Genomic DNA, 25970 nt, shown 5'->3' with positions numbered 1-25970 from the left:
ACACAAAGCATACATGTACATGTACATGTACAAATGTATTTTGAATATAGGTTTAAGACCTACAAATATGTACAATTTTACCATCAATTTGGCGAATTTATATGCATGTACTGAGGTTGGACATGAGAGATAACTCAAGATCTGAATACAAAATGACAGTATTCTGTTGCCAGTATCAACACATTAATGAGATTCAGATTGTAACAAAGAATTCTCACGATGCCAACATTTCAGAGAATGACTTAGCAAGTTTGAAATAATGGATGAATGCCCTTTTTCAAGATATTTTTAGTTCAACGCCTACGCATTGCATGATAAAAATAGAGCTTCAGTTTTCCCCCTTTTACATGTAGGATGCTTGGAATTGTTAGGAATTTTAATGCTATATTTTACGCATGGCTGTTCCATCACTCGAATAGCCCAATCTGTCAAATCGTTCAAATGGAAAACCGGGAGTCTTGATTTGCATCGAATTGATTTCAGTTACTCAGGGGGAAAAAATCTACAGAATAGAAAACAGTCCCAAGGTAAAACAAAATAAAATGAGAGACGGGCAACAAAAGTTCATAAAAACAAATTACATATATTTATGGTCGCATATCAAAACAGACATTAAAATGTTCTAATCTGCAATTTGAAATACGATGTACTGCTAAAAATAACGTAAGATTTATAAGAAGGAAAGAAAAAAACCAGAATACTAAATACATACATGTATTGTACTCTCCCTCCTGCTATCTGAACAGTCACAGACAGTCAAAAAATCAATCCTCTTCCCCTGCCACGCCTTTTACGCAGGCTAGTCACCAACAGGCAGATCTATCATAAATTTCAAGCAAGCACTGTGACTGGTCAAATTCAGTCAACAGACAAAAACAGACAATGTATGTTTGCATACATGTAGGAGGGTTAAAACAAATTAGGTACATGTAGTTTCATTCAGAATATGTACCAAAATACAGATAAAATCCCTTTGCAAGAAGTATTTTCTACAGTTGTTTTCAGTTTTACCATGGAGCTATAATTCGCATCATGCATGTCATGTGATCAAACATTTCGTGACCAGTTTATAAATAACAAGCAAATAGCCGTACTGCTTCATACACTGTGCACTTGGGAGTATGATTTCAAAGTCACGAGCACAGTGTATAAATCCACTGAGATTTGAAGAAGAAAAAAAAAAGGTGAAGCGTTGCTCCAGATTGCAGGCATATTTCCTCCGTGAGTCACCTATCCCACCTGCAGCTGATCCAATCCAGAGAAATCCGCCAATAATTCCCATAATTGATTCAATTTGTAGAATATCAACCAGGAATTTGGGCTTCCTCACATGTTCTTGGGATGTATGTATGCATGTACTTGTTCCAGGTCAATGATGAAAATGATGTGTAGGCCATGACACACTTGTTCTGAGTGTTTGTGTTGAAAATTAATTGTGTCTTATGAAAGTTGAGAAATGGTTTGATACATTGATACATTGGGGAAAGTACACCTTGTTCACGTCACACACAGGTTCACGTATACCGCAACGAGGTTTCACCCCCTTTTTGGGGATAAAAAAATGGGATCTTCCACAAAATGGTATGTTCCAATGTCACCGGTGGGGGGGGGGGGGGGGGGGGGGGGGGCCTGTGGGTGAATTGCCATGGTTTTTGTCCATTCCATCAGCAGGTTCTTGTCAATTTCATTTTAGTCATAGTTGGGTGCCGGAATCGTTCAACTATGAATACGCGTACTTATTCACGTACACATTACGTGCTGTAATCTAATAGTGTACTGTTTGAAGTTTGTGAATTGTGAATTTTTTGGTGACACGAGTATAGACTTCAAACACGAGTGCTTCTTAAAAAAAATCATGATTCTGATTGTACAGATGTCCATGTGAATGCACAAATCATTCAACATAGTTGTGGAATAATGTAACGTAATTGTCATTATTATCGATTCGGTTTGCGGTAACACCATGTGGTAATAACTACTGCTTAGAAGATATTAGTTCTGAAAAGAACTTGTCCTGCTTATTATCAACTTTGCCCTATATGATACTGTATTACCGTATCCGCCAAACTCCACCAAAAACCAGGGTTTGGATTTTGATGAAGTTGGGATGGTTAGGGTACAAAGTTTTTGGTTAACTGCTCAATGTTTTAGGGTTCGGGAAACTTTCTAGAAAAAATTAGTATCGAGGTTGTGTGTAGTGACTTATTAAAAAAAAAAAAAAAAAAAAATTCAGAAACACCTTGGCAGGGCCTAACCATATATTTTTTTTTTTTTAACATATACACATTGACTATGTCGTAAAATAAGTGGTTGACATTTTTACTGGGCCTGACATATTTGAGGTTATTGCCAAACTTTTCTATTTTGTGGTTTAGGTTTTTTCCCTTAGTCCTGCATACAAAATGATGTACTTGCATGCTGCTGCTTATCGCTGTGGATTTTACCTGCTGAGTAGGGCCTATTCGATTGTTTGCACGTCCCTTCTAAGAAAAAGCAGCATGAACACTGTGGTTGTTTCCAAAAATAACTGTAATTATAAATGGCATGTGTACATAAAATACCGACCCCTAACCACAAGAACACTGTGACCCTTGTTTGTAAATTAACGACTTTTTAAAACTGATTTCTGCGATCACAGTTTTGGTTTGTGCATCATTTTCATATAGTGCACACCAATCAAGAAAATAAGGTTTGCTATATTATTTCAGTAAATTAATACACAAGCACACAATCATGCAGGCTTTTTTTGACTCACCCTGTATAGTACATAAAAATGAAGTAATGTATACCAAATTTACAAGTTTTTTTTATTTTCAAAATAAATTTGTTTTTTTTTGTCTTTCGCAACAGATGGATTGTTGTCCACAGTACACCAAGAACTTTGCAAACATGCTTTTTAAATGCCTTGACTAAATTTGCAATAAACACTTAGGACCATAAAAGTTAATTGCCAATCTCAAATTATTATTGTTCAGTTTTATCAACAATAAGTAAACTTTGCCTCAACCTGATTTCAATTGAGAGAATAAATCCGAACAGACATTTTTGGAATGGAACTGTTTTGTAAACATGTACTGTAATTTGTATAAGGCGGTGTACTCTGTGGTAAGTTTTTGTGTGCGCACCAAGTTTACAATATCAACTTTCCGGGCAATAGATTTGACGTAATTAAGCGTGAATTGGTGGAATTCCACAGTCATTGTCCAGGAATTCATTGGGGGAGGTCACATGCATAAAAAGCAATTGTTGGCAACTTTCAATCAAAAAGTGCAACGTGCACTCTGCGAGTTTTAAAGAGGTGTGTTGGAACGCAGTACTTATTTTGTCAACAGTGGCTCAAGCAAGTGGCTACAGTATGGATCAGTTCAGCCTTGCCCTTTTATATGGATGCATTCGTCTCAGCAATTTAGCATCATGGGTTGCTTGCAATGATTGTATTGAACGTTGTTATGTTGTTGCATACATACATGTACATGTACATTGTACATACCGGTATGCAGTCATGCATACACACAGATTACGGGCTTGAAATACATTTGTACCTGTGAAATGTTCATAGTACTCAATCTTAAAGGGAATGTACAGTACATCATTGACTTTTGCTGTAATTTTCAGAAATGAACTATTTTGGGGGATTAGTATAACAGATCAAATATTGTTAAACTGACATGTTTGAAGTTTTGTGTTCGAAAATGCTGAAAAAACCAAGAAAAACAAAAATGTTCAAGTACTCTGGTTCCCTGACTCCATTAAAGATGAAATGGATCAATTTATACATTTGTAGATGCCGGAAAATTGTAAGGTAATGGAACCAGTCTAACTGGCCTGCACCTGTTCAAGGACATGTAACCAATAGCAAACAAAATTTGGACTGAAAAAAATTGTAAATTTGGAGCAGTAGCTGAACAATAGTTAGGTATTCCAATGGTGGTCAGCCGACCACTGTTGGAAATTTATACAAAATACCACTTTTCTTGAAAATGACTTCACACCTGGTGCCATAATTTTACAGGATGCTTTAGACTGTCATTTACCAACATCCTAGTAAGGTATTTTGTAAAAAATTGGTAGTTTTGTTTTTCGATGTTTGCAAATGTTGTATATTCCCTTTAACAACAGCGAAGTCTGTATGTTTTCCTGCTCCAAATAGGGCCCTTCTATTTCGTACACAATATATGTCAGAAAGTTAAATACAATGTAGCATAGGGTCAGGGTTAAGGGAATGATCCTATTTCATGTAAGTTTGCTTGATTAACACACACACATTTTGGTGCACTCTTGACCGAGTTCAGTTTTGACTCGTAACCCATTCTGTGTTACGAGTCCACATGATCTGCTAAATTGACATGTAATTGAGCTTTAATCTACTCCAATCAAATCATATACTTGGAGTAATTGATGTTTAAAAGTGCAAAGGGGAAAAAGAAATCAAACAAAATGGGATATGTCCTTGGCGGGTGTTTTGGTCAACCTTCACCTGTTCTGGAATGTTGATTTGTTATTGGTATGTTGATGGACTGATTTAATCGCAAGGAAAACTTTTTCCCCTATCACAAGCTGTGGTATAAATATGGTTGGTAAACGGTCCTGGGGAACCATTTCTGGGTCTGAACTTCTGAAGGCCGCAGGGTTGATGCTGATTGCTGAAGTACCTGTACCACGTACTTGGTGGTAAACCACAGTGTTTCATTTTCTCATCATAGCCACTTGAAGTTGAAGCAACCTCATTATTCTGGAGGAGATTTCTGACCATTGGGTTTTTGATCTGCGAGAGCCACACCACCACCATTCCGCAAGTGTCAGTTTGAATTTAAGTCATGGCATTCTTGAAAGTCTTTCTTTGGACTCTCATAGGACAATGGACAGTGGTGGTTATTGCCCTGTGGTACATGTAAAGTTTCGGTCCAAGGGCTACTGACATGATGAATTCGAGGAGTCATCTGACAGAGTTGAAGACCAAGCAGGGATATATTTAGATTATGACCTTACATTAGGCAGTCTAATTTTGTTTGTTTCGGGTCAATCCAGTCACCAAGTGCATTTAGTTTGCAGCAGTTTTATTTCTTTTTACAATGTACACATAATCGACAGTAATGTACGTGTATGTGTAATACAGATCAACACAACCGGTACTGTACTGCTAAAGTAGTGATGTGGAATGTCATTCTACCGATGCTGTATAACAATGTCCACTGCCTCAGAAATAATGTAAATTAATTGGTATTGCATGTCATAAATACATGTACGCCCATATGCTACCGGTAAGATCACTGATGACAACTGACAATTATTTTTAGGTATGAGGTTCATCATGTACAAATGGGGTGGGAGTTTACATTTTATGTACATGTACTGTACATGTATTTTCTAATTTATACACATACATCATGTACAAGCAGTCTTGTTCCGAAGTTGTTTCGGACATACATTCGTCTGTACAAGGTACCGGTATTTGTGGGGACTGAAAACGCTGTGGGGACAGCAGAAAGTCCCCATAACTCGGTCCTAATTTGCTTTACAATAAAAAACTTTCCGAAAACGTGGTGTAGGCCTACCCATACTTGTACCCGGTACGTGTATGTATGTACACACTTTGGATTGTTCACTTTTGCATTTTCAAAACATGACTGAATCAGGCATGAGATTTCATAGACTTTTGTCTGAAATCGGACTTTTTGAATCTGAAAGAAAGACGTAATTAGAAGACATGTAGAAAGAACTTCATCTTTCAGCGCTTTTATCAGTTCTCAGACCTTTTTAATGATTGACATTCTCGTCCCTGCTGGATATGCAGTATCTTTACTTTAGGTGTTTATTTATGTATGTATTTATTTTCTCTTGGTGTTACAGATTCTCTCAGATGAGTAGCATGAATCCATTTTGTTTGTGAAGGATGAGGATGAGATTCTGTGATCAGATCTGACGATGAAGAAACCTAAAACGGACTGCAGCGTTGGAGACAGCTAAAGTTTGGCCGCTTTCTGCGAGCCCTCGCTCCTTCGTGGAAACGTGAAATTGAAAACATTCCGTGGGGATGCCCAGCAAAACAGGCAGTGGGACGACCCTATCGTCCAACCCTGGACGGAAATATGTCAACATCATCCTTTTGAACGAGGAAGAAGTTCCTTTAGTAGTTGAGGTGAGAACCTTCAATTTTCTCTTTGCTACATGTAGACCTGTCTTTCATAGATGATTCACGCGTCTGCAGTACATTTTCCTGAGATGAAAAAAACTCCACCCCCTGTTTCAATAGTCTCTCTACAGTGGCACCGGGGGGGGGGGGGGGGGGGGGGTTGTCAATTATTTTTTTTAGTCCCATGATTTGACCGTGGTGATATGTATGTGGCCTATTTTAGAGTATAATAGGGGTATAAATGGCGCCACCAAATTCAAAGTGGTCCGTTCTCCCCCCCCCCCCCAAAAAAAAAAATTCTGCCGCCGAAAATGTTGTTAGGCAACTTTTGAAACAATTCAAACTTCTAAAAACAAATTGTGATTCCCCAAGCCAAATCCTGGGTGTGCCACTGTCTCCCTGAACTTGTTTTAGCTTTCCACTATTGATTTAAGATTCATTAAAAGATTGCGGAGGTTTTCGCATTATTTTTACATTGGAAATTCTTAGTCAATTTTAACAGAATCTTGACTCGTGGACAGAATCAGCATTGATACCAACAATCTTAGTTTTAGAGGCGCCCAGGCTCAAAGATTAATGATTTATTTACCAGAAAGTCATCAACATGAACATGTCGCTTGTTGAACTGTATTTGGATGTTCAAGTGAGTTAAACTTAAAAGTTTCATATTGTATTTTGGGGAATTTCTTTTTGTTAACTAACTTGGCTGAAGGAAAAATGGGATCTCAATATGTATTTCGCACCATGGCAAAGACCAAGTAGGCTTTCACAAGCAGTGCCAAGCCATGCCTAGTTAACCAATCTGATGCAAGTTCATGTGCATATCCTTCACCTTTACTTTATGCTCTCAAATAGGCTTGACATCATTGCATTTCAACATAGCTGAATTTCTGATCTGCAAGATGAATTAGTTTATGCAAGGCCAAAAGAGTTGTGCATGCCTGTGCTGGGTCTAAATAAAGAGGACATTTCCAGGACCCTGGGTAAAATACACAGCCTAGTTATCAGAAATATGTAGAGAGGCCGACATGAGTATTAGCAAACTGATAGTGAGGGTCTAGTGAGGGTAGGAACAGATAGGGCCCCACCACTTCCCCAATCCATCAAGTGATTTTACCAGGGTAACTGGAGGGTACTCGAAGGCCCCTGGTCCAGTGGACATTCCAACGTTATCAGTCTGCAAACACGTGCTGGAATGTGGGGAACCACATAGGCTGGGTTGGGATTGTATACTATCCAGGTTTGAAGGAAAACAAATGAAAAAAAATTGCAAATTGTTTGTGAGGTCCATAGTGCATGTTTTGATGGTGGAAATAATGGAAAGAAATATTTTCGTGGTTTGTTTATTTACATTTTGGAGCATATCGGTAGGTGTAAGGGGATTTTTTTGGTACTATGGATTTGCCATCTGTTTGTTTACATATATTTTTTTGCTGCTTCTTTTTATTCAACTTTTTAGGGGGGGGGGGGGGTAGGGGTAATGGGTTAGGTTAGGAAACCTACCGGGGGTAGCCCTATGCTACCGGTGTAAAACTTTTACACCGGTAAGGTATTTGAATATCACTTGAACTTCCTGCACGTACTTGTCTACAAATATATTTTTAGATACATGTACATCATACATGTACATGAAAAATTCACGGCCCTACAGAACTTTCAAAATAATTTTCCTAGTAAAACAACTTGAATGCCTTTCACTCTGTTAAAAACTATTCAAAGCAAACACAGGTAAGGAAATAATTGGAACAGTTGAACCATGGAGTACTGGGCTCTGTGCGCAAACAGAGAGGGCGCTTTACCACCTTCGAAAGCCCCATGGACGGAACTCACTGCGTGCGCGTACTGGTTAGTGTGCATATAGCGTGAAGTACATTGTACACATAACTATTTTTTTCTGAATGTACACAAAGCCATAGCGTCTTCGCGTGAGCATAGCTCCATGCATGGTGTGAGCGTCAGGTGTTGTCAGCAATGCATTCAAATGTCTCGCCCAGTGGTCTCCCAACTCTCCCTTACTTACCGTTGAGGGGGTACTTGTGCTCGGAGCCCACAAGGCTCATGTATTAAAACTAGCCATTAACAGAATCATTACTCAAATAAAATGCAAGAAATTTATCTCACAAAACTTAAAAAGTACATACAAAAATACATGTACATTGTACATCCCACCTTGGCACCATTAAAGCTACATGGTCATTGTATGTGAGCGTGAACAACAGTATTACCACTGTTCATTCTTCCGTGTCCATTGCAGCCCAAAACCAAAGTCCAGGATATCTTTGATCAAGTTTGTCTGCTGGTTGGCGTAAAGGAAACTCAGTTCTTCTGGCTGTCCGTCCTCCGAGGTGAGTAGTGACCGGGAGTTTGGGTCGCAAGTTCTGTATCAGACTGCAGAATTGACCACTCATTGTTGTTTGTTCACTGTAATATACTGGTAGGGCCATATTGATGAATGTTCTCATTGATGAATGTTCTCTGTAATATAGGGCCACTGATTTTCCGCTTGAACACCGGAATAAATAGAATTCTGGAATTCATCTTTTTGGAAAACCCTTTAGTGTGTCTGCAAAAGTCAGATTACAAGACATTGGACATTTTCAATTTCAGGCGTAATATACATGTACATCTTAGGGCAGTTTTGCTCATTTGAATTCTGTATCAAACTTTTTAACAGAAAATTGTTACATGGTTTTCAGTGAACACCCATTACATGACACATGATGAAGCAGGAAACAGATTTTCTGGCACAGTTTTCAGATTTGCCCTTGACTTGTTTTGTCCTTCCCCAAATCTCAATAACTTCAATATTTTTCCATATTTTCTCTGCACAATATTTGTCCACAAGTTCTAACTTTCTACACTTACACATTTTATATCCTTTTTGCAACAGATGGGGAGCAGGAGTTTCTAGACCAGAAGAGCAAGATCTCCAAATACGCCCCGAAAGGATGGAAAACTGAATCACCTAAGGTAAACATAGCTTCGTATCTTTTTTTTTCTTTCTTTTTTTTGCAGTGGGCGACACCTCCTTATTAGCATTACACCGAGAAAAATGTTAAGAGCCGCTGTGGCATTCCACAAAACACTGTCAGTTGTCCATTTGCACATGGACCACAAAGTAAATTTGTGCAGTTCACATGGTGAGGAGTATTTGCTTATGGGTTGTTCAGTTTGTCTTTTAGACAGGCGAAGGTTTGCGGCTAACACTGCATCTGTTTTTGCACGTATGTAGCCTACTGTACTGCAAATTCAAAGCTGTGAATTCATACCCTGAACAGTTTTTAATACGGGAGTCCATTAACCCCAACTGACATGCCAAGGCGTTTATTTGTACCACTCCCCCTACAAAGTAGTACAAGTTGACTGTTCATTCACCTGCATTTTTGCACATTCCTGTCTTTCTCTGCCCTCCCCCCCCCCCTCCCAAAAAAGGGCCTGCGGACTTGTCGGTGTCCGGGTTAGAGTGTGCGGTGTGTGCCAGGGAAAAGGCCCTGAGTATATTCCCACACAAAAAACCCGCCCGTGACTAGCCGGTATTTGTTTGCAGTCCCGGAATCCGATTCCTCAGAGGAAAAGTCAGGATTTGGTGTAGATTCAGCGCCCGTGGGCTGTTGGCACTCCTGCTCTGATTTGTAGAAAGAGGGGCACGGCTGAGAGGGTAGTCACTTGTCATGGTTGGGTCCCGTTTGGTTTCAAAACATCCCCATGTCATTGAGACCACCGTGTAAACATTTGTTTGGTCGATCCTACCCCCGGTAATACGCTAAAAGGTTTTTTGACTGTCTCACTCGTCTGTGATTTATTCTTTTATTTTTGAAAACCAAAGTAATTTTGTAGGACTTCTGAAGACCAGAAGACAACTTTTTTGTATTACAATTTACATGTACTTCTTCAGAATAATATTAACTCTAACCCGTTGAGCACGTTTACTAGAAAGTATCCTGAATCCGCCAAAATCCACCGATTGTGTCATGCACAAAAATGTTGGTGTTGGCGACTGCTCAGTTTGGAGGTACCGTATCCTGAATCCATCAAAATCCTGCAGTACCGCTAGGCTTACAATCCTGAATCCATCAAAATCCCCCTGTTTTCAATACGGAGGTATCCTGAATCTGCTGAAATACTCCAAAACAGGCGTATGGATTTTGATTGGATCAGGGTGGTTAGGTTTAATACATCAAGCTCTGCAAGAAAAAAGGCAGTGATCAATAAAAACAATATTTTGTTTTTCCAAGGGAAACTCTGGCCTAAAAAAAAAACATAATAAAAAAATTCCTATGAAATTTTGTGCATTGCCAAAGAATTCATATCGTCTAAAATAAAAAGGCGCATACCCTAGATGACCACAGGCCATTTTCAGCACATTGGGAGGGTTGACTGGGAGGGTTATTCCCTATGGTGAGAGCCAAGCCCACAGAATCAGGATCAAAGGGTGTAAAAAAAAAAGCGGCACGTACCCTTGAGAATTTCCCAGGTGTTCTTTCCTGACCCCATGCCTGACCTCAGCATTCCTGCCTCACTGGTGGTATAATGGTGGCCCTTTCCTGGTCCCCCACATCAGTCACATCTACAAATCTTTTCAGGTATTTTATTTCTCGTCAGTCGCACTCCGGTGATTCCGGAAATTGATTAATCACTACATGTAGGTCTGCCCATGCCAGCCCCGCTTTTTGTGGAAAATGTTTATGAGTTCTTCTTGCCGTGCCCCCTAATCCCTTGGTATTCCTGATGTGATTCAGATGCTTTACGTTGGTATGGATTAGTCCCATCGTGGAGCAAGGATGGAGAGTAGTAGTTAAACAATGATTCAGGGGTATAAAGATTTTTACCTCAAGCCCCATATAGATTTGGTCTGTCTCAACCACTAACAAGCCTTTTGATATTTCAGTTTGGCAGCAGAAACATGTGGTTTAGAAGTGGCAATACAGGTACATATGTTCATTGGCATGTACGGTAGTTCATGAATGCTTAAGTGCATTTGTACTTAACCTCAATATTTTTAGCATTCCCTAAAGTCAAAATCCAGCTCCTAATTTGTTGCCTTTGATAGGGTCGGCACAGTCATTGCCAAAATGCCCCTGTTTAAATTTACAGTATTCTGTTGATTTTTGGAGGCTTCAGGGAAAATCTTTAAAAAAAATTCAGAGGGACTTTATGTTCGCGGGTTTGGATTGAAATTTAACTCCTCGAATTAGAATGACTTCTGTAAATCCCTTTTCAAATGTAAATTTTAAACAGAAAGACCGTGCTCCTTTTGTACCATACACATGCAGGGAGAGGATGGGCCAGAAGTTTTGAATTCTTTGCAAACAAAATCTCTTGAAACATTAATCATAAAAAAAAGGTAGCGCGAGTGTCAGTCAGGAATATCTCAAATTTGATTTATTGACATTGTAGAAAGAAAAAAGTTCCTGAATATGCCTTGTTTTCCTTCTGTTCTCCTGTGTAAAAGAGTGCCTTCTGCATTACAGAATCTGTAATACAGATGTGTTGAATATTCCTTAGCAAAATAATGGATCTGGTCTCTGTGGGAGTGGCAGTAAAAGAATCATCCTTTTGTGGACCTCAGCATTACATAAAAACTGGGCAAGCGAAGGAATGTGGCTTCTTGCCTCTGGAACGCCTTTGGAGGCAATCGCATTGTGTTTGATTGTTAGTACTGTGATTTACACAATGTGTATTCCTGATACAACCAACCCCCACAAAGAAACCTCGTTCTTTAAGTTCATTGAAATCTCTGTTGGCTCTGCGGTTGGGTTGGAAGCATGGGCCTTTGTGTGTCTTATTTGTTGGATTGTGAGGTTGGAATGCCTTGAGTATTTGGCATGCAATGCAAGGAAGACATTGAATATATACGGATTAGTCTTACACAGAAACATGTGTATAGTACAAATTTATCATTAACATTTAGAAGAGGACAGTAATCCTGAACTGAAGTTACATGCATTACATGTATCATGTGCATGTAGTTGTATACATTGTACGTAAATGTAATGGTCTATTTTAATTTCATGATACATTTCGGTAGAAAGGTAGAGTCTTTATCTCAGACGATACTTCCCACCTCACAGTCTTTTTATAGCACATTATCTTGTTGAAATATGCAGGTAGTTGTAATTCATTTGAGTTGAGCACATTGGCGGTATTGGATGGAGCACACTATCATGCATACAATGTTTGTTGATGGTACCTCAGATATGGCATTTTTTACGCCCCATTGATTTTTTCTTCTGGTTTCATGCACTTAAAGGAAACATGCAGTGGAAATTCAACTCATCTTGTTCTCATGCACATTACTACATGTATGTGTTGATTGTGTTGCAATAATACATACATGTACATGTACAAGATCTTAAAGGGAATATACATCATTTGCTTTTGCTGTAATTTTCAGAAATGGATGGAATTGGGGGGGTTGGAAATATATAGCAAATATAGTTACACTGACTTTTTTGAGATTTTGGGTTCGAAAATGCTATAAAAACCAAGAAAAACGATCATTTTCCTGTAGTCTGGTTCCCTGACTCCATATAAGAAGAAACAGAGCAGTTTACATACATTGGGGAATTGTAAGGTCAGGGAACCAGTCTAGCTGGCTCGTACCCGTTCATAGGTTTGTAATCGATTGCAAACAAGTGCGATGGTCAATTGGGGCCAGTATTTGAAAAAAAAGCCAGTTGTTTCCAACGCTGATCGGCCGATCAGCGTTGAAAATTGATACAAAAATACCACTTTTCTTGAAAATGACAGTATACCAGGTGCCATGATTTTACAGGATGCTTTACACTGTCATTCACTAACAGCTAGTCCAGCAAGGTATTTCAAAATGATTTGGTAGTTTTATTTTTTGATGTTTGCAAATGTTGTATTTTCCCTTTAATACTTGTTTTCATTGGAAGTGACAAGAAAGTGGTAGTTTTACAATTATTAGCAAATCCTTTCAACAATACATGTAAGAGGGCGTTATTTTGCTTTTGTCACACAAGGAACTCCTCGTCAAGAGTGCATATGAACAAAACAAAAATTAGTCCTTCAAAATTACCCACAAGCTTTTTGTAAATTTAAGTCACTCAAAACAATAAAGGAGAAAATAACATCTGAAAAGGAGCTTGACAGTTTTTATGCCCCGCGGCGAAGCCGAAGGGGCATACTGTTTCCGCCTTGTCCTTCCGTGGGTGGCTGTGTGGGTGGGTGGGTGGGTGGGTGGGTGGGTGGGTGGGTGTGTGTGTGTGTCCGGACAAATCTTGTCAGCGCGATAACTTGAGAAATACTTAACATATGAACTTCAAATTTGGTTTGTGGATTGTTCTTGGTAATCCTAAGAAGCCTTTTGCATTTGGGGCCAAAAGGCCAAAGGTCAAGTTCACAGTGGCTAAAACAATAGAAATCTTGTCAGCGCGATAACTTGAGAAATACTTTACATGTGAACTTCAAATTTGGTTTGTGGATTGTTTTTGGCAATCCTAAGAAGCCTTTTGCATTTGGGGCCAAAAGGCCTAAGGTCAAGTTCACAGTGGCTAAAACAATAGAAATCTTGTCAGCGCGATAACTTGAGAAATACTTTACATGTGAACTTCAAATTTGGTTTGTGGATTGTTCTTGGTAATCCTAAGAAGCCTTTTGCATTTGGGGCCAAAAGGTCAAGGGTCAAGTTCACAGTGGCTAAAACAATAGAAATCTTGTCAGCGCGATAACTTGAGAAATACTTAACATATGAACTTCAAATTTGGTTTGTGGATTGTTCTTGGTAATCCTAAGAAGCCTATTGAATTTGGGGCCAAAAGGTCGAGGGTCAAGTTCACAGTGGCTAAAACAATAGAAATCATGTATTTATTCTGAGATTATAGGGATTAGGGATTAATTCATATAAAACCTACAGAAGACACTAATGCTGTCAATGAATGTTCCATGTGACCAAGGTACATGTAAGTTGATGTTAAAAGAGTGGTGTTATGTCATGGGAACAGTCACGGTTGCGGGGCATTTGTGTTTGTAAACACACCTGACTTGTTGATCTATGAATTTATTTATTAAAAACATGATATGACATTTGAATTGTAACTTAGGGATATTTTATATGCATGGGCAATTTCGTAAAATCCAATTTTCCGCGTACGTCTGACCACATGATGTACAAGTTCGTTAAGGGGGTGGTACCGGTACCTTAGTTTGGTCTGTAATTGTTTGCTACTCATTAGATGTCACATATTAGCAGGCTTCGACCGTAACTTTTTTGTTCACTAGCCAGCCGGGCTACTGAAACAGACTCTTAACTAGCCCGCGGGCATTTTCACAAGCCCGCATGTTTTTGTTTTATACATGTAGAGTGTCTCATAAACAACAATGTGCATACAAGTAAAACGTGTATCCTAAAATAATCTTGTCAGTGTTTTTAATAAACAGATCTAATAATTTAACCCTAAACAGTTAATAAAATTAGACACAAATTGATACAGGTTTGCTTTCTGAATTTAATGATTTATTTCTTCCTTGTCGTATCCCAATAACTTTGACTCGCCAGCCGGGCTATTAAAGAAAGAGTTCCACTAGCCGGCCACTGTTTTGACTAGCATTTGGCTAGCCGGCTACCGCTAAAGACGAACCCTGCATTATTAGTGCTGTATCACGTTCACTTGTCCAACAGCAATTAAGGCGAAGTAAAAAAAAAAACATGTTTAGCGTCCCCGCCCGCTTCCTTTTTAGAGGCCGCCTCCTTTTTTTTTTTTTTTTTTTTTTTTTTTTAAAGACAAAAATTGATAAATTTTAACGATCTCTGACGAAAGAAATCGTATTTTTAGACTTTTATACCGTGTATAAAGCTGTGGAAATAGTCAATGAGTCCAAGTGGCGGCCATTTTGAAAAAAGCTGGTAACCATCTTGAAAAATAGCCCGGCCGCGTTGTCTTGAAAAATGTGTCGGGCGGCCATTTTGAAAAAAAAAAAAAAAAAAAAAAAGGGCCTCCTCCTTCCTTTTTGTCAAAGAGGCAGGACGCTAAACATGTTTTTTTTTTTATTTTGCCTAAAGTGTCTGATATGTACATCCAAATCCAATTTACGGAATTGCCCAAATGTGATATTGCAATTCAAGTCTGCTTCATCCTTCCTATCTCACTTATATTTCATTTCCTTCTCTTTTACTTTCTCCTCCAGGTCACAGACAAATCAGGCCGCCCCATCTTTAATGTCTACTTCAGAGTGCAATTATACGTGGAGCATGTTTCCCTTATCAAGTGAGTGGTTTATATAACACAGCAGACAATGCCCGGCAGTGTATTGGCCCAATCCATTACAATGTTGTGACTGTATTTTTTTCCCCGGAGTGTTTTGAATATCTTTCCAATCGTTCCGATAAACAAAATTCCTGGCGGCAGTTCAGCTAGACAGATTTCAGGATTGTTAGACGTTGTTTATTGAAAGTGCGTGTTACGGTTCATAGATATCCAGGCCCTTCTGAGTTCGTTTGTGGAAGGTTATGGAATGAAATTGTAGATAGTCATTTGACCCCTATAAACTGTACGTGTTTAGAGTATATGATGCTGTAAGATTTGGGAAAGCTAAACTGAATTACTAATTTACTTAACTTTGCATCGTTGCCATTTTACATTGTCTCCATTTTAAACATTGAAGCAGCGTGCATTCCTGACAACCAGAGTCTTACTGTAAATAGATTGATGGAAGGGATATTTCTATCAAGAAAAACGTCTCTGCAGGCTTAACCCTAACCCCCTAAGGCCTTTTAGCCAGGAACCATCCTCAATCCTCCAAAATGCTCCAAAATGTTGCACTTATGTTCAAATGAAGGATACCCACTGCCTCAATCCTTCGAAATCCTCCAACAGCCCTGCCTCTGAAATATGCATTCAGCCTCAATCTTCCAAAACTCTCTTCTTCAAACACCATTCAGCCTCAATCCTCCAAAATCAACTGGTATTGAATGTCCGTGTGCCCTCAATCCTCCACAATCCTCCAAAATTGTATGTTGCGTTCATTCTCAAACTGCTTGGAGGACTTTGTAGGATTGAGGAGGGTTAGGGTTAAAGTTGTTCTCCTTGTGCTATCTTTGAGTTTCATCCCAATGGTACTAAAAAAATGTTTTTTTAATTACTATTTTTCTAGCAATTTTTCTTTTCAATGAATCATTCTGCGTGTTCAGTTATTGCACAATTAGCAATTAGCAATTAGCTTAAAAGGGACTCAATTAAGTTTTTTTTACATAGATGTACAGGGTTGGAGACACCCAAAATAGGATAACTCATGTAGAACCAGGTGTTTGATTGGTGCAGTTGGGCAGTGGAGTGGATGAGGTCAAAGAGACTGTTAATTAGTATTGCTAAAACCACTTTATTTTACCCTTGATTTCACAGAGAGGACATTACGAGGCAGAACTACTACTTACAATTGAAGCAGAATGTGTTATCCGCACCAGTATTATGCCACGAGGATGCCACGTTTATTCTGGCTTCCTACGCCTTGCAAGCTGACCTTGGCAATTACGCTGAGGACACGCATAGATTGCAGTATTTCGAGCCCCGCAAGTACTTTCCGGAATGGGTAAGGAGTCCCTAAAACTAAGGGTTGTCTGATTCCAGCAGCTGAGACCAAATCCGGGGGCGCTTTCTATTCTATCACGAAGGCCCCCTTCAATGGTGAAAGCACTGTGCTAGCTATTGTTCAGATAATCCTTCACGGGGGAGTTACTTTGTACAATAGCGTGTGCAATGGTTTCTCCATTGATGGGGGCCTCGTGACTGTGCAGTGATTACGTGTCCAGATTTGTCTATTGCCACAAATTGAAGCTGCAGCCATATATAACACCTGATTCACACCAGGCATTGGCCATGGTATATATAAGCAGCCATCTTGGTGTAGTTCCCCTAGTTCTCTGTGTGAATTATGATTTGAGTGTTTCATAACAACTAAAGCACTTTTCCTTCATACATTTCGGTGCTCTGACCATTAGAGGATTAAAATCGCAATGGTCTCATTATGATGTTTTCATTATCACCGTTCATACCAGTAGCAGATTGGAGGAGGGGGGGGGGGTGGTGGCAGCCCCATTCAGTTGCTGACTAATGTCATGAAACTAATAAAATGGGGCCAAAAATAATAAACGGAATGCTAAAGTTCATAATTTTTTCTCAAATTGCCTCAGAATGCAGGAGAAAGCATCGTGGATTTCAAATTTTCCCCAGACCTTTGGCACGTCCTCACTCAGCACCCCCCTCCCCCCATTTCCGCTAGATCTGCCCCTGCATACTCATGTTCATTTATCTCCTACAGGTGATCAAGAGGAGAGGGGAGGCCTACATTCTGAAGCATGTCCCGGCAATGCACAGGGACCAGCGCGCGACGACCCGCGTGAACGCACAGAGAGCCTACATCCGAGAAGCATCCAACACTATTGAACACGTCATGCACTTCTACCGTCTCAAAAAGGTGAGCACCCAATTCGCTCTTTTCACACTTCCGCCATGGGCATGCACAGCCTCGATCTAGCAACTTTACACAATCACTGTAGCCGGCTCAGTGATTCCCGTGTCGGAGTTCAGATCACTGAACCGGCTATTTTCATTGTGTAAAGTTGCCAGATCGAGGCTCTGCATGCCCACTGGCGGAGCGTGAAAAGAGCAAATAGGTTGTATGTTTGAGAGAATGACAAACAAACACTGGAAAATCCTGTTTATAGAAGGAATTTCATAACTTTACATACTTCTATTAATCATAGATTGCAAAAATGTCATTTTTGAGCTGCAGCAGTGGCGTAAACACACATCAATAAGGTTTGGTTCATGTCTCTTCATCTTCCCTAAATGGCATTGTCAGAGCCGCTATTCACTCAAGAATAAGGTCTATAAACTTTATCCACGGGTCGGCCATAACAAATTGAAAGCGAGGTAGACTCCTCATTTTCGAAACCTGTGAGTAAAAATAAAAGCAATGAAATGAAAGTTCATTACAAATTAATTCCAGTCTGGTCTGATGAGTAATTTAGAATTGATGATTAAGCATACCTAATGGCTTGGAACGCACTCCAATCATAAACAGGGGTTTGAAATTTCAGCTTTAAAGCTGATTTCAGCTTCTTCTTTTTTTTGGATTTCAGCTTTTTTCCCTCACTTGCTGTGTACAAAAGTATAGGAGATTTCCAAAGTTCAGCTTTTTTACACCTGTTTTTTCCAGCTGTTTTAAGCTATTTTTATCAGTGGTCACTCACACCCGTGCATAAAATAGTCAGGCACCATTCCATTCAACAGTTTACAATTCATAAAATAGATTCAGGGAACATGATCGAAAATGAATGAGTAAGGTCTATAGCTCAAGTTGTTGGTTTTTAGCCTTTCGGTAACCTCTGACATGGCTCTTGGAGTATATACATGCAGTGTTTATAAAATTACCTCAATGAAGGGAGAAACCAAATCTTAAATGCTTCAAAGAAATACCACGCCAAGCCTAAACTTTCTTCAATTTGACGTTTATACTGCTACCTCTTACTTGTACCTTTACAGACAAAAACGGAACTGACGCCTTCAATTTGGTTGGGAATTTCCACCAGAGGAATTCAGTTGTATGAGGTGAGTCATTTGTGCATTTGCGTTATACAGATTCTGTTTCAATTCTTTTTGCACAAATTGGGCCGGCGTGTCGGCATTTTTGTACCTCACTGACTGACTGACTGACCGACGAGCTGGGGTAGTGCTTATCGTATCGACTGACTCCCCACAGCCATTTTCTTAGGTGGCATCAAGCTCCCGCGAGTCGCACTCTGGTAATGCGCACACAGTCCGGGCTCCTTGGACCAATAGGGTTAACAAAGTGCTTGCGTGCCTTATCTTTAAGAAAGCGTGCGACATGAGCGCGGACTTGGTGCCACCTCAAAAATGGCTTCTAATTTTGTTCGCCAAATTAGTCCGTAGGGTTGCAGACCAGTAAATAAATTGACATAGACTTCAATGATAAATGCCCCCACTTGAGAAATTCAGGAAAAATACTCACAACTCTCTGAGGTGTTCAAAACGTACATCAAATTAAAGCCTATTTCGTCATCTTTCAATTGCTGTTCAATTTTCTGGGGGTTAACCAATGACTTTTGGGAAAAAATTTCATCCAAAGATGATCACCCCTAAAAAGCAGTCCTGAAGCCCATCGCCATTTTGAAAATGGACTCCTATGCTCCATTGCAAAATAGAGCCGTATTAGGACCTAATCATCATCCACATTTCGCAGATATACGAGCTCGCAGTCCTCTGCACGGCTTCCAACCTTCTTTTCTACAAATCATCAAGTTCACATCCTTCAAAATGCTCTAATACTGAAGAATTCTGGGCATGCAGATCGTGATTTGGCCAGCGTAGGCAAATTTCGGACCGATTTACTGTCCTGCACCCATAGGATTAACTTGTTGTACCATAAAAGTGCAAAATCCAAGCCATTGTGTGGACCAGAAGCATAAAAAGACTTCCAGTTAATAGCCACTTTGAATCAATAGAATAAAATTGTGCGCACTCTTGGAACAGCTGTATTTACTAGGCGCACATTGATGAATTATTGCCCCACTTTAAAGTTTGGTTGTTGTTTTGGTTCTCATGATCAGGATTCTGGTGAGGGAAAGTACTTGTTGTGTGAGTACACCTGGGGTATCATCAAGAGGCTAGTCTTACAGGTCAGTATCTCTATATGGGCAATTCCACGGTTACTCACGTTACGAAAATGTAACGTGAGTAACCGATTTTGTGCGTCTTGTTTATCATACATAACACATTTTTCTGGATGTCATCTTTGGTGCTTAGGTAGGTCTAGGTCTACTCTATCTACCATGGGGATAACAGTTATTAAACCTTTTCAGTAAGGTAATTACAGCCCAAGGAAACTCAAAAGTACATCAAAAATGTAACGTGAGTAACCGTGGAATTGCCCATATGTAAAAGCGAGGATGAAGAAGTAAACAGGTTTTCTTATTGTAGTGTCAAATCTGTATATGAGACATGCTTCCTACAAAAGTCAGACAAAGTTGACAAATTATGCTTTTTTCGGTTTTGAGTAAGATTTGAAACTTTGCATGGTGGTGGTATGAACTAGTGAAGGTTTGCGGTAACACCATGTGGAAATCTCTTATGGGAAGATGTGTGGTTCTGGAAAGAACCGGTTGGTTTTGGTATTTTTTAGGCTTTTGGCATTTTTAAATAACATCTGTTCTCGGAAATTCAAAAATGCCTAAACCTAAGACACAAAGTTTGTCACATTTATAAAGAAATAATGGAACCGTGTAGTCCATGCTATTTAAGGGACATTTAACAATAAATTACAGATATGGACAGGCAAAGACTTTAACATTTATACATTAGTTTTTTCTTTTGGGACAACAGAAAAAGAAGTTTGAGCTGCATGTGGAGGGTGCAGATGGCAGGAAGATCACATACTACACACACAGTGAAGCCAAGTAAGAGACGACCCACTAGTTTGCATTTTTTTAAATTTTAACTGATTTATATTTCCACCAAGATCTTTTAAAATAGTCCAGGATTCAGCACATTGTTTTGGAAGGATTTCATCGTATCAATAAAAATAATAATAATTGTGCTTATATAGCGCTTTCCATCGTGCCAACAATCTCAAAGCGCTTTACAATTATTACCTCGTTCATCAGGCCATGGGACCACGCGGCAGCCGATATCGGTGCTCAATCGGTCCTCGACCCTCACAGGTATCTATTTATACTCCTGGGTGGAGAGAGGCAATTGTAGTTGAGTGTCTTGCCTAAGGGCACAAACACCATGTTCCTGGCCGGGTTCGAACCCACGCACCTTCATACATGAGTCAAACACCGTAACCACTGGACCATGGCGTTCCGCAAAAGTGACATGGTTCCAACTTTGTTCCCAGGTCGAAGCATCTCCTCCGACTGTGTAAACTCACCCATACCTTCCAGATGCAGACCCAACCTATGGTGGACACGGCTAAGAAGCGGGAGAGTGCAGCTGGTATGTACAAATGAAGTTTGACCTACATGTACAGTCGACTCTCGTTAGTACAAACACTTTTAATACAAATTCTGGTTATAACAAACAGAAAGGCTTGATCCCGACTGAACATTTATGTGCACAATGAATGGGACTGATGCTCCTCTTAATACAAAATTCTGATATAACAAACATTTTGGCCAAGTCCGGCTGAGTTTGTGCTAACGAGAGTCGACTGTATACAGTGGTTTCTTTGTGTCATTTTTCAAAAGTCGGCTTCAGCTTTGGCTTTGTCGTGTACAGTTTCTAATAACTTTGCAGACATTGATGCTGGAAACTGTAACATTTTGCATGAGTTTTAGATGCGATGTTCAGAAGCAGAAAATAGGTCAGGTGCTAAGCCTGCGTCTCCCATGCAAGGAACCTTAATCATGGACATTGAGCCTGGAGCCAAAGCTGGAATGTAAACTTGCTTTGAAAAACCAATGTGGTAACTCTCCAATCTGGGCCCAATTTCATAGCACTGCATAACAGTAAGCAGAAAAGTTGTGCTTACTATAGCAGAAAATCATGCTGCTGCGTAAGCACTATTTCATGTTAACGGTTGCGCGCGCATGGAGATTTCTATAGTTAAGTCACTGATTTAAGCAAAGTTTTCTTCTGGGGTTAAGCGTGCTTTTGAAATTGATGGAGGCTCGGTAAGCACAAAGTTGGCTATTAAGCAGCGCTATGAAATTGGGCCCTGATTCGTTAGTGTGACGTCATCTCAATTCAACCATGCGTACTTCACATGGTGAAGCATAGCATGAATGGAACCGGAAGTTAATGCACCTCGAGTGTTTATCCAATGGGCGCTAGTAATCAGTGGTGTGCGCACGTGAATGATGTTTTTACTAAAGAACCGGATACAGGGTTCGCCCAGACATGGACAATTTTGAAAACTCTAGGGAAAGTCGTGGAGTTTTGATATTTTACAAGGAGCCACGGAAAGTTGATATTCCAAGAAAATAGTCGTGGAAAAGTCATTGAATTCCATTTTAAGATTTCGTTGGGAACCCTGCCAATTGTGACCGGCTCTACAAAAAAAGGGTATTAAGTCGCGCTGAGCATTATTGTGTAATGGCCCGCTCAACATTGAGAGGGTGAACATTTTGTCAAAATGTGATTTTTTTATTTTTTATCATGAATGACATCTTTAATACCTATAGTTAATATAATACAGTTATTATGCAAATACATCATATCTCCAGAACGGGAGGGGCTATGGAGCTCTATTATATACCAAATGAAAGCTTATATTGTGGGCTTTCCAACCATATATATAATCAATTTCACTTTTTTGCGACATAATACCCTTTTTTGTGGAGCCGGTCACAATTAGTATTATATGACAGAGTATCTTTGATGCCAATTTTTATGAAATTTTGATTTGTTCTTATTGCGGTGGTGGAACAGAGAAAAGCAAATACCGGGAGTCGTACATCAGCGGGGACACGTCATGGTCCGACCTAGACAGCTCAATGACGACGACGTCGTTTGGTGAAATCTCAACGGCCAAGCTGGAACTGCAGCGGCAGTCGGTCGTCAGTAACGTGAGCTCCGTCACAACGTCAGGCATTGTGTCAGACGAGAGGTCACCGCTTGAGAAAAGCCTGAGCGAAGGTAAGAATGCCCTGGAAGGGAGACTGTACCTGACCGACTCGCTCACTGACCTTCGCTTGTGAAGTAGACTTGCTTAAGTGTCTCCTTGGTCTTTGGCCAATAAAAGTGAATTGGATTAACGCCAATCGATGGGCTTAATATTACAAGTGTCCCTCATAAATTTTCATTATTGGTCATTGTTTTTATTTACTCGTACAATTTTTTTGTCACAGTTGAGGATGAGTTCCTGTTTAATCCTTCCAATCCGCACGACTCGGCGCTCGGATCGTCCGCATCGCAGCCTTTGGGACTGGCTGAGTCTCACCACTCTAGTTTGTCCTCGGGACTTGGAGAGAGAGGCCAGGCTATAAACAAGCAGCACGGTAAAGCTTTTGAATCGATATTATTGTAAAGATAAAGAATTCTGTGATAATGTGCACTGTGCGTGTGGGTGCTTGTACTGGCAGCTGCGAGTGCGATCTGGTACACGGTACCCTGTGGAGACATGTGCACAATAGGGAACAAAAGATTGTATACGTCTCCACAAAGCATTTTCTGTAGGTGAATACGTCGCCACAAGGTTATCACAAAAAAAATGTATGGATTTTACTCAAAAAGTAGGAATTTCCAAAGTGTGTTGATATGTCGCAAATTGAAGTATTTTATGTAAGGGATATTGAGTTCGAATTTCAGCCCAGGAAATTAACTCTGGTTAAAATAGGAGCATTTTGAAAGTACATTTTCACACTCGAAAACTTTAGTACACGAGAACAAAGAAATGACTCCACAAGGATACAAATTCCAGTATGTTTGCGTGCACGTGTGAAAAAAAGGAAAAATATTGTATTTGCAAAAAAATTAGTAATACAAAAAAATTTGAAGAATGTTTTGAAAGTCAGTCACTGTTTGGTGGTGGAAGAGGAATGTAGTTGAGTCGGAGCGAAGTGTTGGTGGCATAAGTTTCTGGACCATGAAAAGTAATGACTATTTCAGTCACCTCAGTCTCGTGCTTGCATTGGACTTTCCAGATGTCGTCCCTCTATTACTTGCTGTGAAGTCTTGCAGGCTAGGCCCGATTTCAAACGCTCTACCTCAATACAAATTCTGAATAGTAGCTGACCTTTAGTTTTAGTACAAATAAAAAGGTTGAAGCGTTGGTTAAATATTTTGAAAGAGATTTTGTGGATTTTTACTTTTTTAATTTGGATTTGGGGTTTTCTCGGGGACTTTAATATGTTGTAGAGGAAACCCCGGGAGCGCGCATGGTTTCAGTCTTATTTCCCTTGGCCCAATATCATTATCGTGTTTTCAGTGTAGCACAGAGAATTTTTGATTTTACATCTTTGTTACCTTTAGAACCACTTTGCTGTCTACCTTCCTGCAAATTTTAGTGGTTCCTACTGAAATTACTTTCACACTAGCTGTAGGGATATGATTAATTTAATATTTTTTTCTTTTTTTCTGAGGTTTATGGTTTTTATTGCAAATTTTGCTACAGGTGGTCAATTAAGCAACCGATGTTCAGCAGCAGTGTCGGAGACGTCCAGTCATCGCAGTGGCCCTGAACCAACCCCAGCATTTGTAGGGGTCTGGAGTGACCAACAGCCGACGGAGGCACCAAGGAGCTCGTCCTCTGCCGGTCATTCCAACAGGCAGAGCAGGAACAGCGAGCTGGGATGGCTGTCGGACGACGAAGCCAAGCGAGAGGCTAGCAGCCAATCGTCGGGCTCCCGGCCAACCTCCAGGCACCTGACCCTGATTGACACTCAGATGATCCAGGCTGAGATTGCCAGCAAGGACGTCCCGACTCCACTGCTGAGTGCCCTCTGCAACGACCGCTCCCTGCTGATGATGCAACAGCAGCAGATGATGCAAGGGGACGAAGATGAGGATGAAGACGACGACGACGAAACCACAACTCAGGATCAGAGTCGCTTTGGAGATCTGGAGTCCTGCCGGACCCCCAGCAGTCAGAGCTCAATGCATGAGGTCCGGGCGAGTCAGGACCTGAACATGTCCGTCACCACCCTGGTCAGTCACAGCTCCATTGATTCGGACATGCATGGATCCATCGTGGAGCATCACCACGCCAACTCCTCCAGCCTCGTTGCATCCCCTGTCCGAGAGGACTACTCCTCGGGCCTGCTGACCAAGCACCAGACTCTTAACACGCTGAACGACCTCACAGACCCAAGACGCTACGACTCGCGGTTACCGTTCGGTGAGGGTGGTAGCGACGGGAGGATCAAGTGTCAAACTTTGCCCATTAAGATGAACGCTAGTGAGCAAATGCTTAAAATGGGTAGGGATCCGGTCATCAAGGAAGAATGTGTCTCCTTATCAGCACCTAATTTGTCACCAGGTGCCGATCAAAACGAGATCCCCATTTTGCTGTCTTGACAGTGACATTTGGTCATTTCCTTGACGGGAGATTTGCAGGATTTAAAAAACAAAAAAAATGTAATGCTAATTTTATTTTGAATCTACTAATAATTTGTTTCAGAGACGCTCATCCCTGGAGAAAAAAAACCACATGCTGTAGAATCTGAACACAGATGTTAATCCAAATGTCACAGTGTCTCTGGATGTGACAGTCTGGGGATGAACTACTTGAAAGATTTGCCTCATTCAAATCATACTTCTCTTCCTTATCTTGAACCTTACCCAAAGCAGCTATCCTAAAGAACAGTGCTTTTGTTCCATTAGAATAACCATGCTTAGAATTTTTTTTGTTCATTCGTTGTTATAAGGCCGATTCGGACTTCTTGCAAATTTGTAAAGAGTATTCCGCAGTGAAATATGCCACACTTGAAATGTGTTCAACTTTTGCAAAAATCGCTTTGAGCAATTCTTCAATGATGTCACGATTTCATGTTTGCGTTGGCTTGCACTTTAAACATGAACTGGCCGTTACTAAATTCAAGTGGCAAAAAAAAAGCCCAAGATGGCTGCAATGCATGCGTTCTACAACTCTTGCACACATTAAAGGTAGGGTAGATCATTTGTCATTTGTGCATTTTTTTTTTCGTTTTAAGCAACAAAAGTGCTCAAAATCTAAAGATGGGTGCTTAACAACTCACCTGATGAATTTTTAGCTCTGTGTACGCTGTGTATTCCGAGCAAAACAATATTCTAGGATCTCGTTTTCAATTCAAACTTTGCCTCGTCATGTTTTGAATTCTTGATTAGATTCATCTGATTGTGGATGATGTATAATTCAAGAAGAAAGTGTTATTTTT

The 25970-nt window shown here is 40.1% G+C and overlaps 1 protein-coding gene across 2 annotated transcripts in view; it reads left to right on the top strand.

Annotated features, from left to right (window-relative positions):
- LOC119742488 (FERM domain-containing protein 6-like) overlaps window positions 1–25668 on the top strand; it is a 33099-nt gene extending 7431 nt beyond the window's left edge. For both annotated transcript variants that reach the window (XM_038218428.1, XM_038218427.1), the window contains 13 exons: window positions 5851–6139; window positions 8388–8478; window positions 9024–9103; window positions 15284–15363; window positions 16498–16684; window positions 17414–17569; window positions 18640–18705; window positions 19725–19793; window positions 20497–20570; window positions 21014–21111; window positions 22546–22752; window positions 22965–23114; window positions 24230–25668. In XM_038218428.1, coding sequence (XP_038074356.1) covers window positions 6035–6139; window positions 8388–8478; window positions 9024–9103; window positions 15284–15363; window positions 16498–16684; window positions 17414–17569; window positions 18640–18705; window positions 19725–19793; window positions 20497–20570; window positions 21014–21111; window positions 22546–22752; window positions 22965–23114; window positions 24230–25131 — 2265 coding nt within the window. In that variant the 5' untranslated portion in view covers window positions 5851–6034 and the 3' untranslated portion in view covers window positions 25132–25668. The remainder of the gene's footprint in view (window positions 1–5850; window positions 6140–8387; window positions 8479–9023; window positions 9104–15283; window positions 15364–16497; window positions 16685–17413; window positions 17570–18639; window positions 18706–19724; window positions 19794–20496; window positions 20571–21013; window positions 21112–22545; window positions 22753–22964; window positions 23115–24229) is intronic.
- The last annotated feature ends 302 nt before the right edge of the window (window positions 25669–25970 follow it).

The sequence above is a fragment of the Patiria miniata genome, unplaced genomic scaffold (genome assembly GCF_015706575.1).
Source record: "Patiria miniata isolate m_02_andy unplaced genomic scaffold, ASM1570657v1 HiC_scaffold_6, whole genome shotgun sequence".
Classification (NCBI taxonomy): Eukaryota; Metazoa; Echinodermata; class Asteroidea; order Valvatida; family Asterinidae; genus Patiria; species Patiria miniata.
This window is presented reverse-complemented; position numbering and strand designations above follow the sequence as displayed.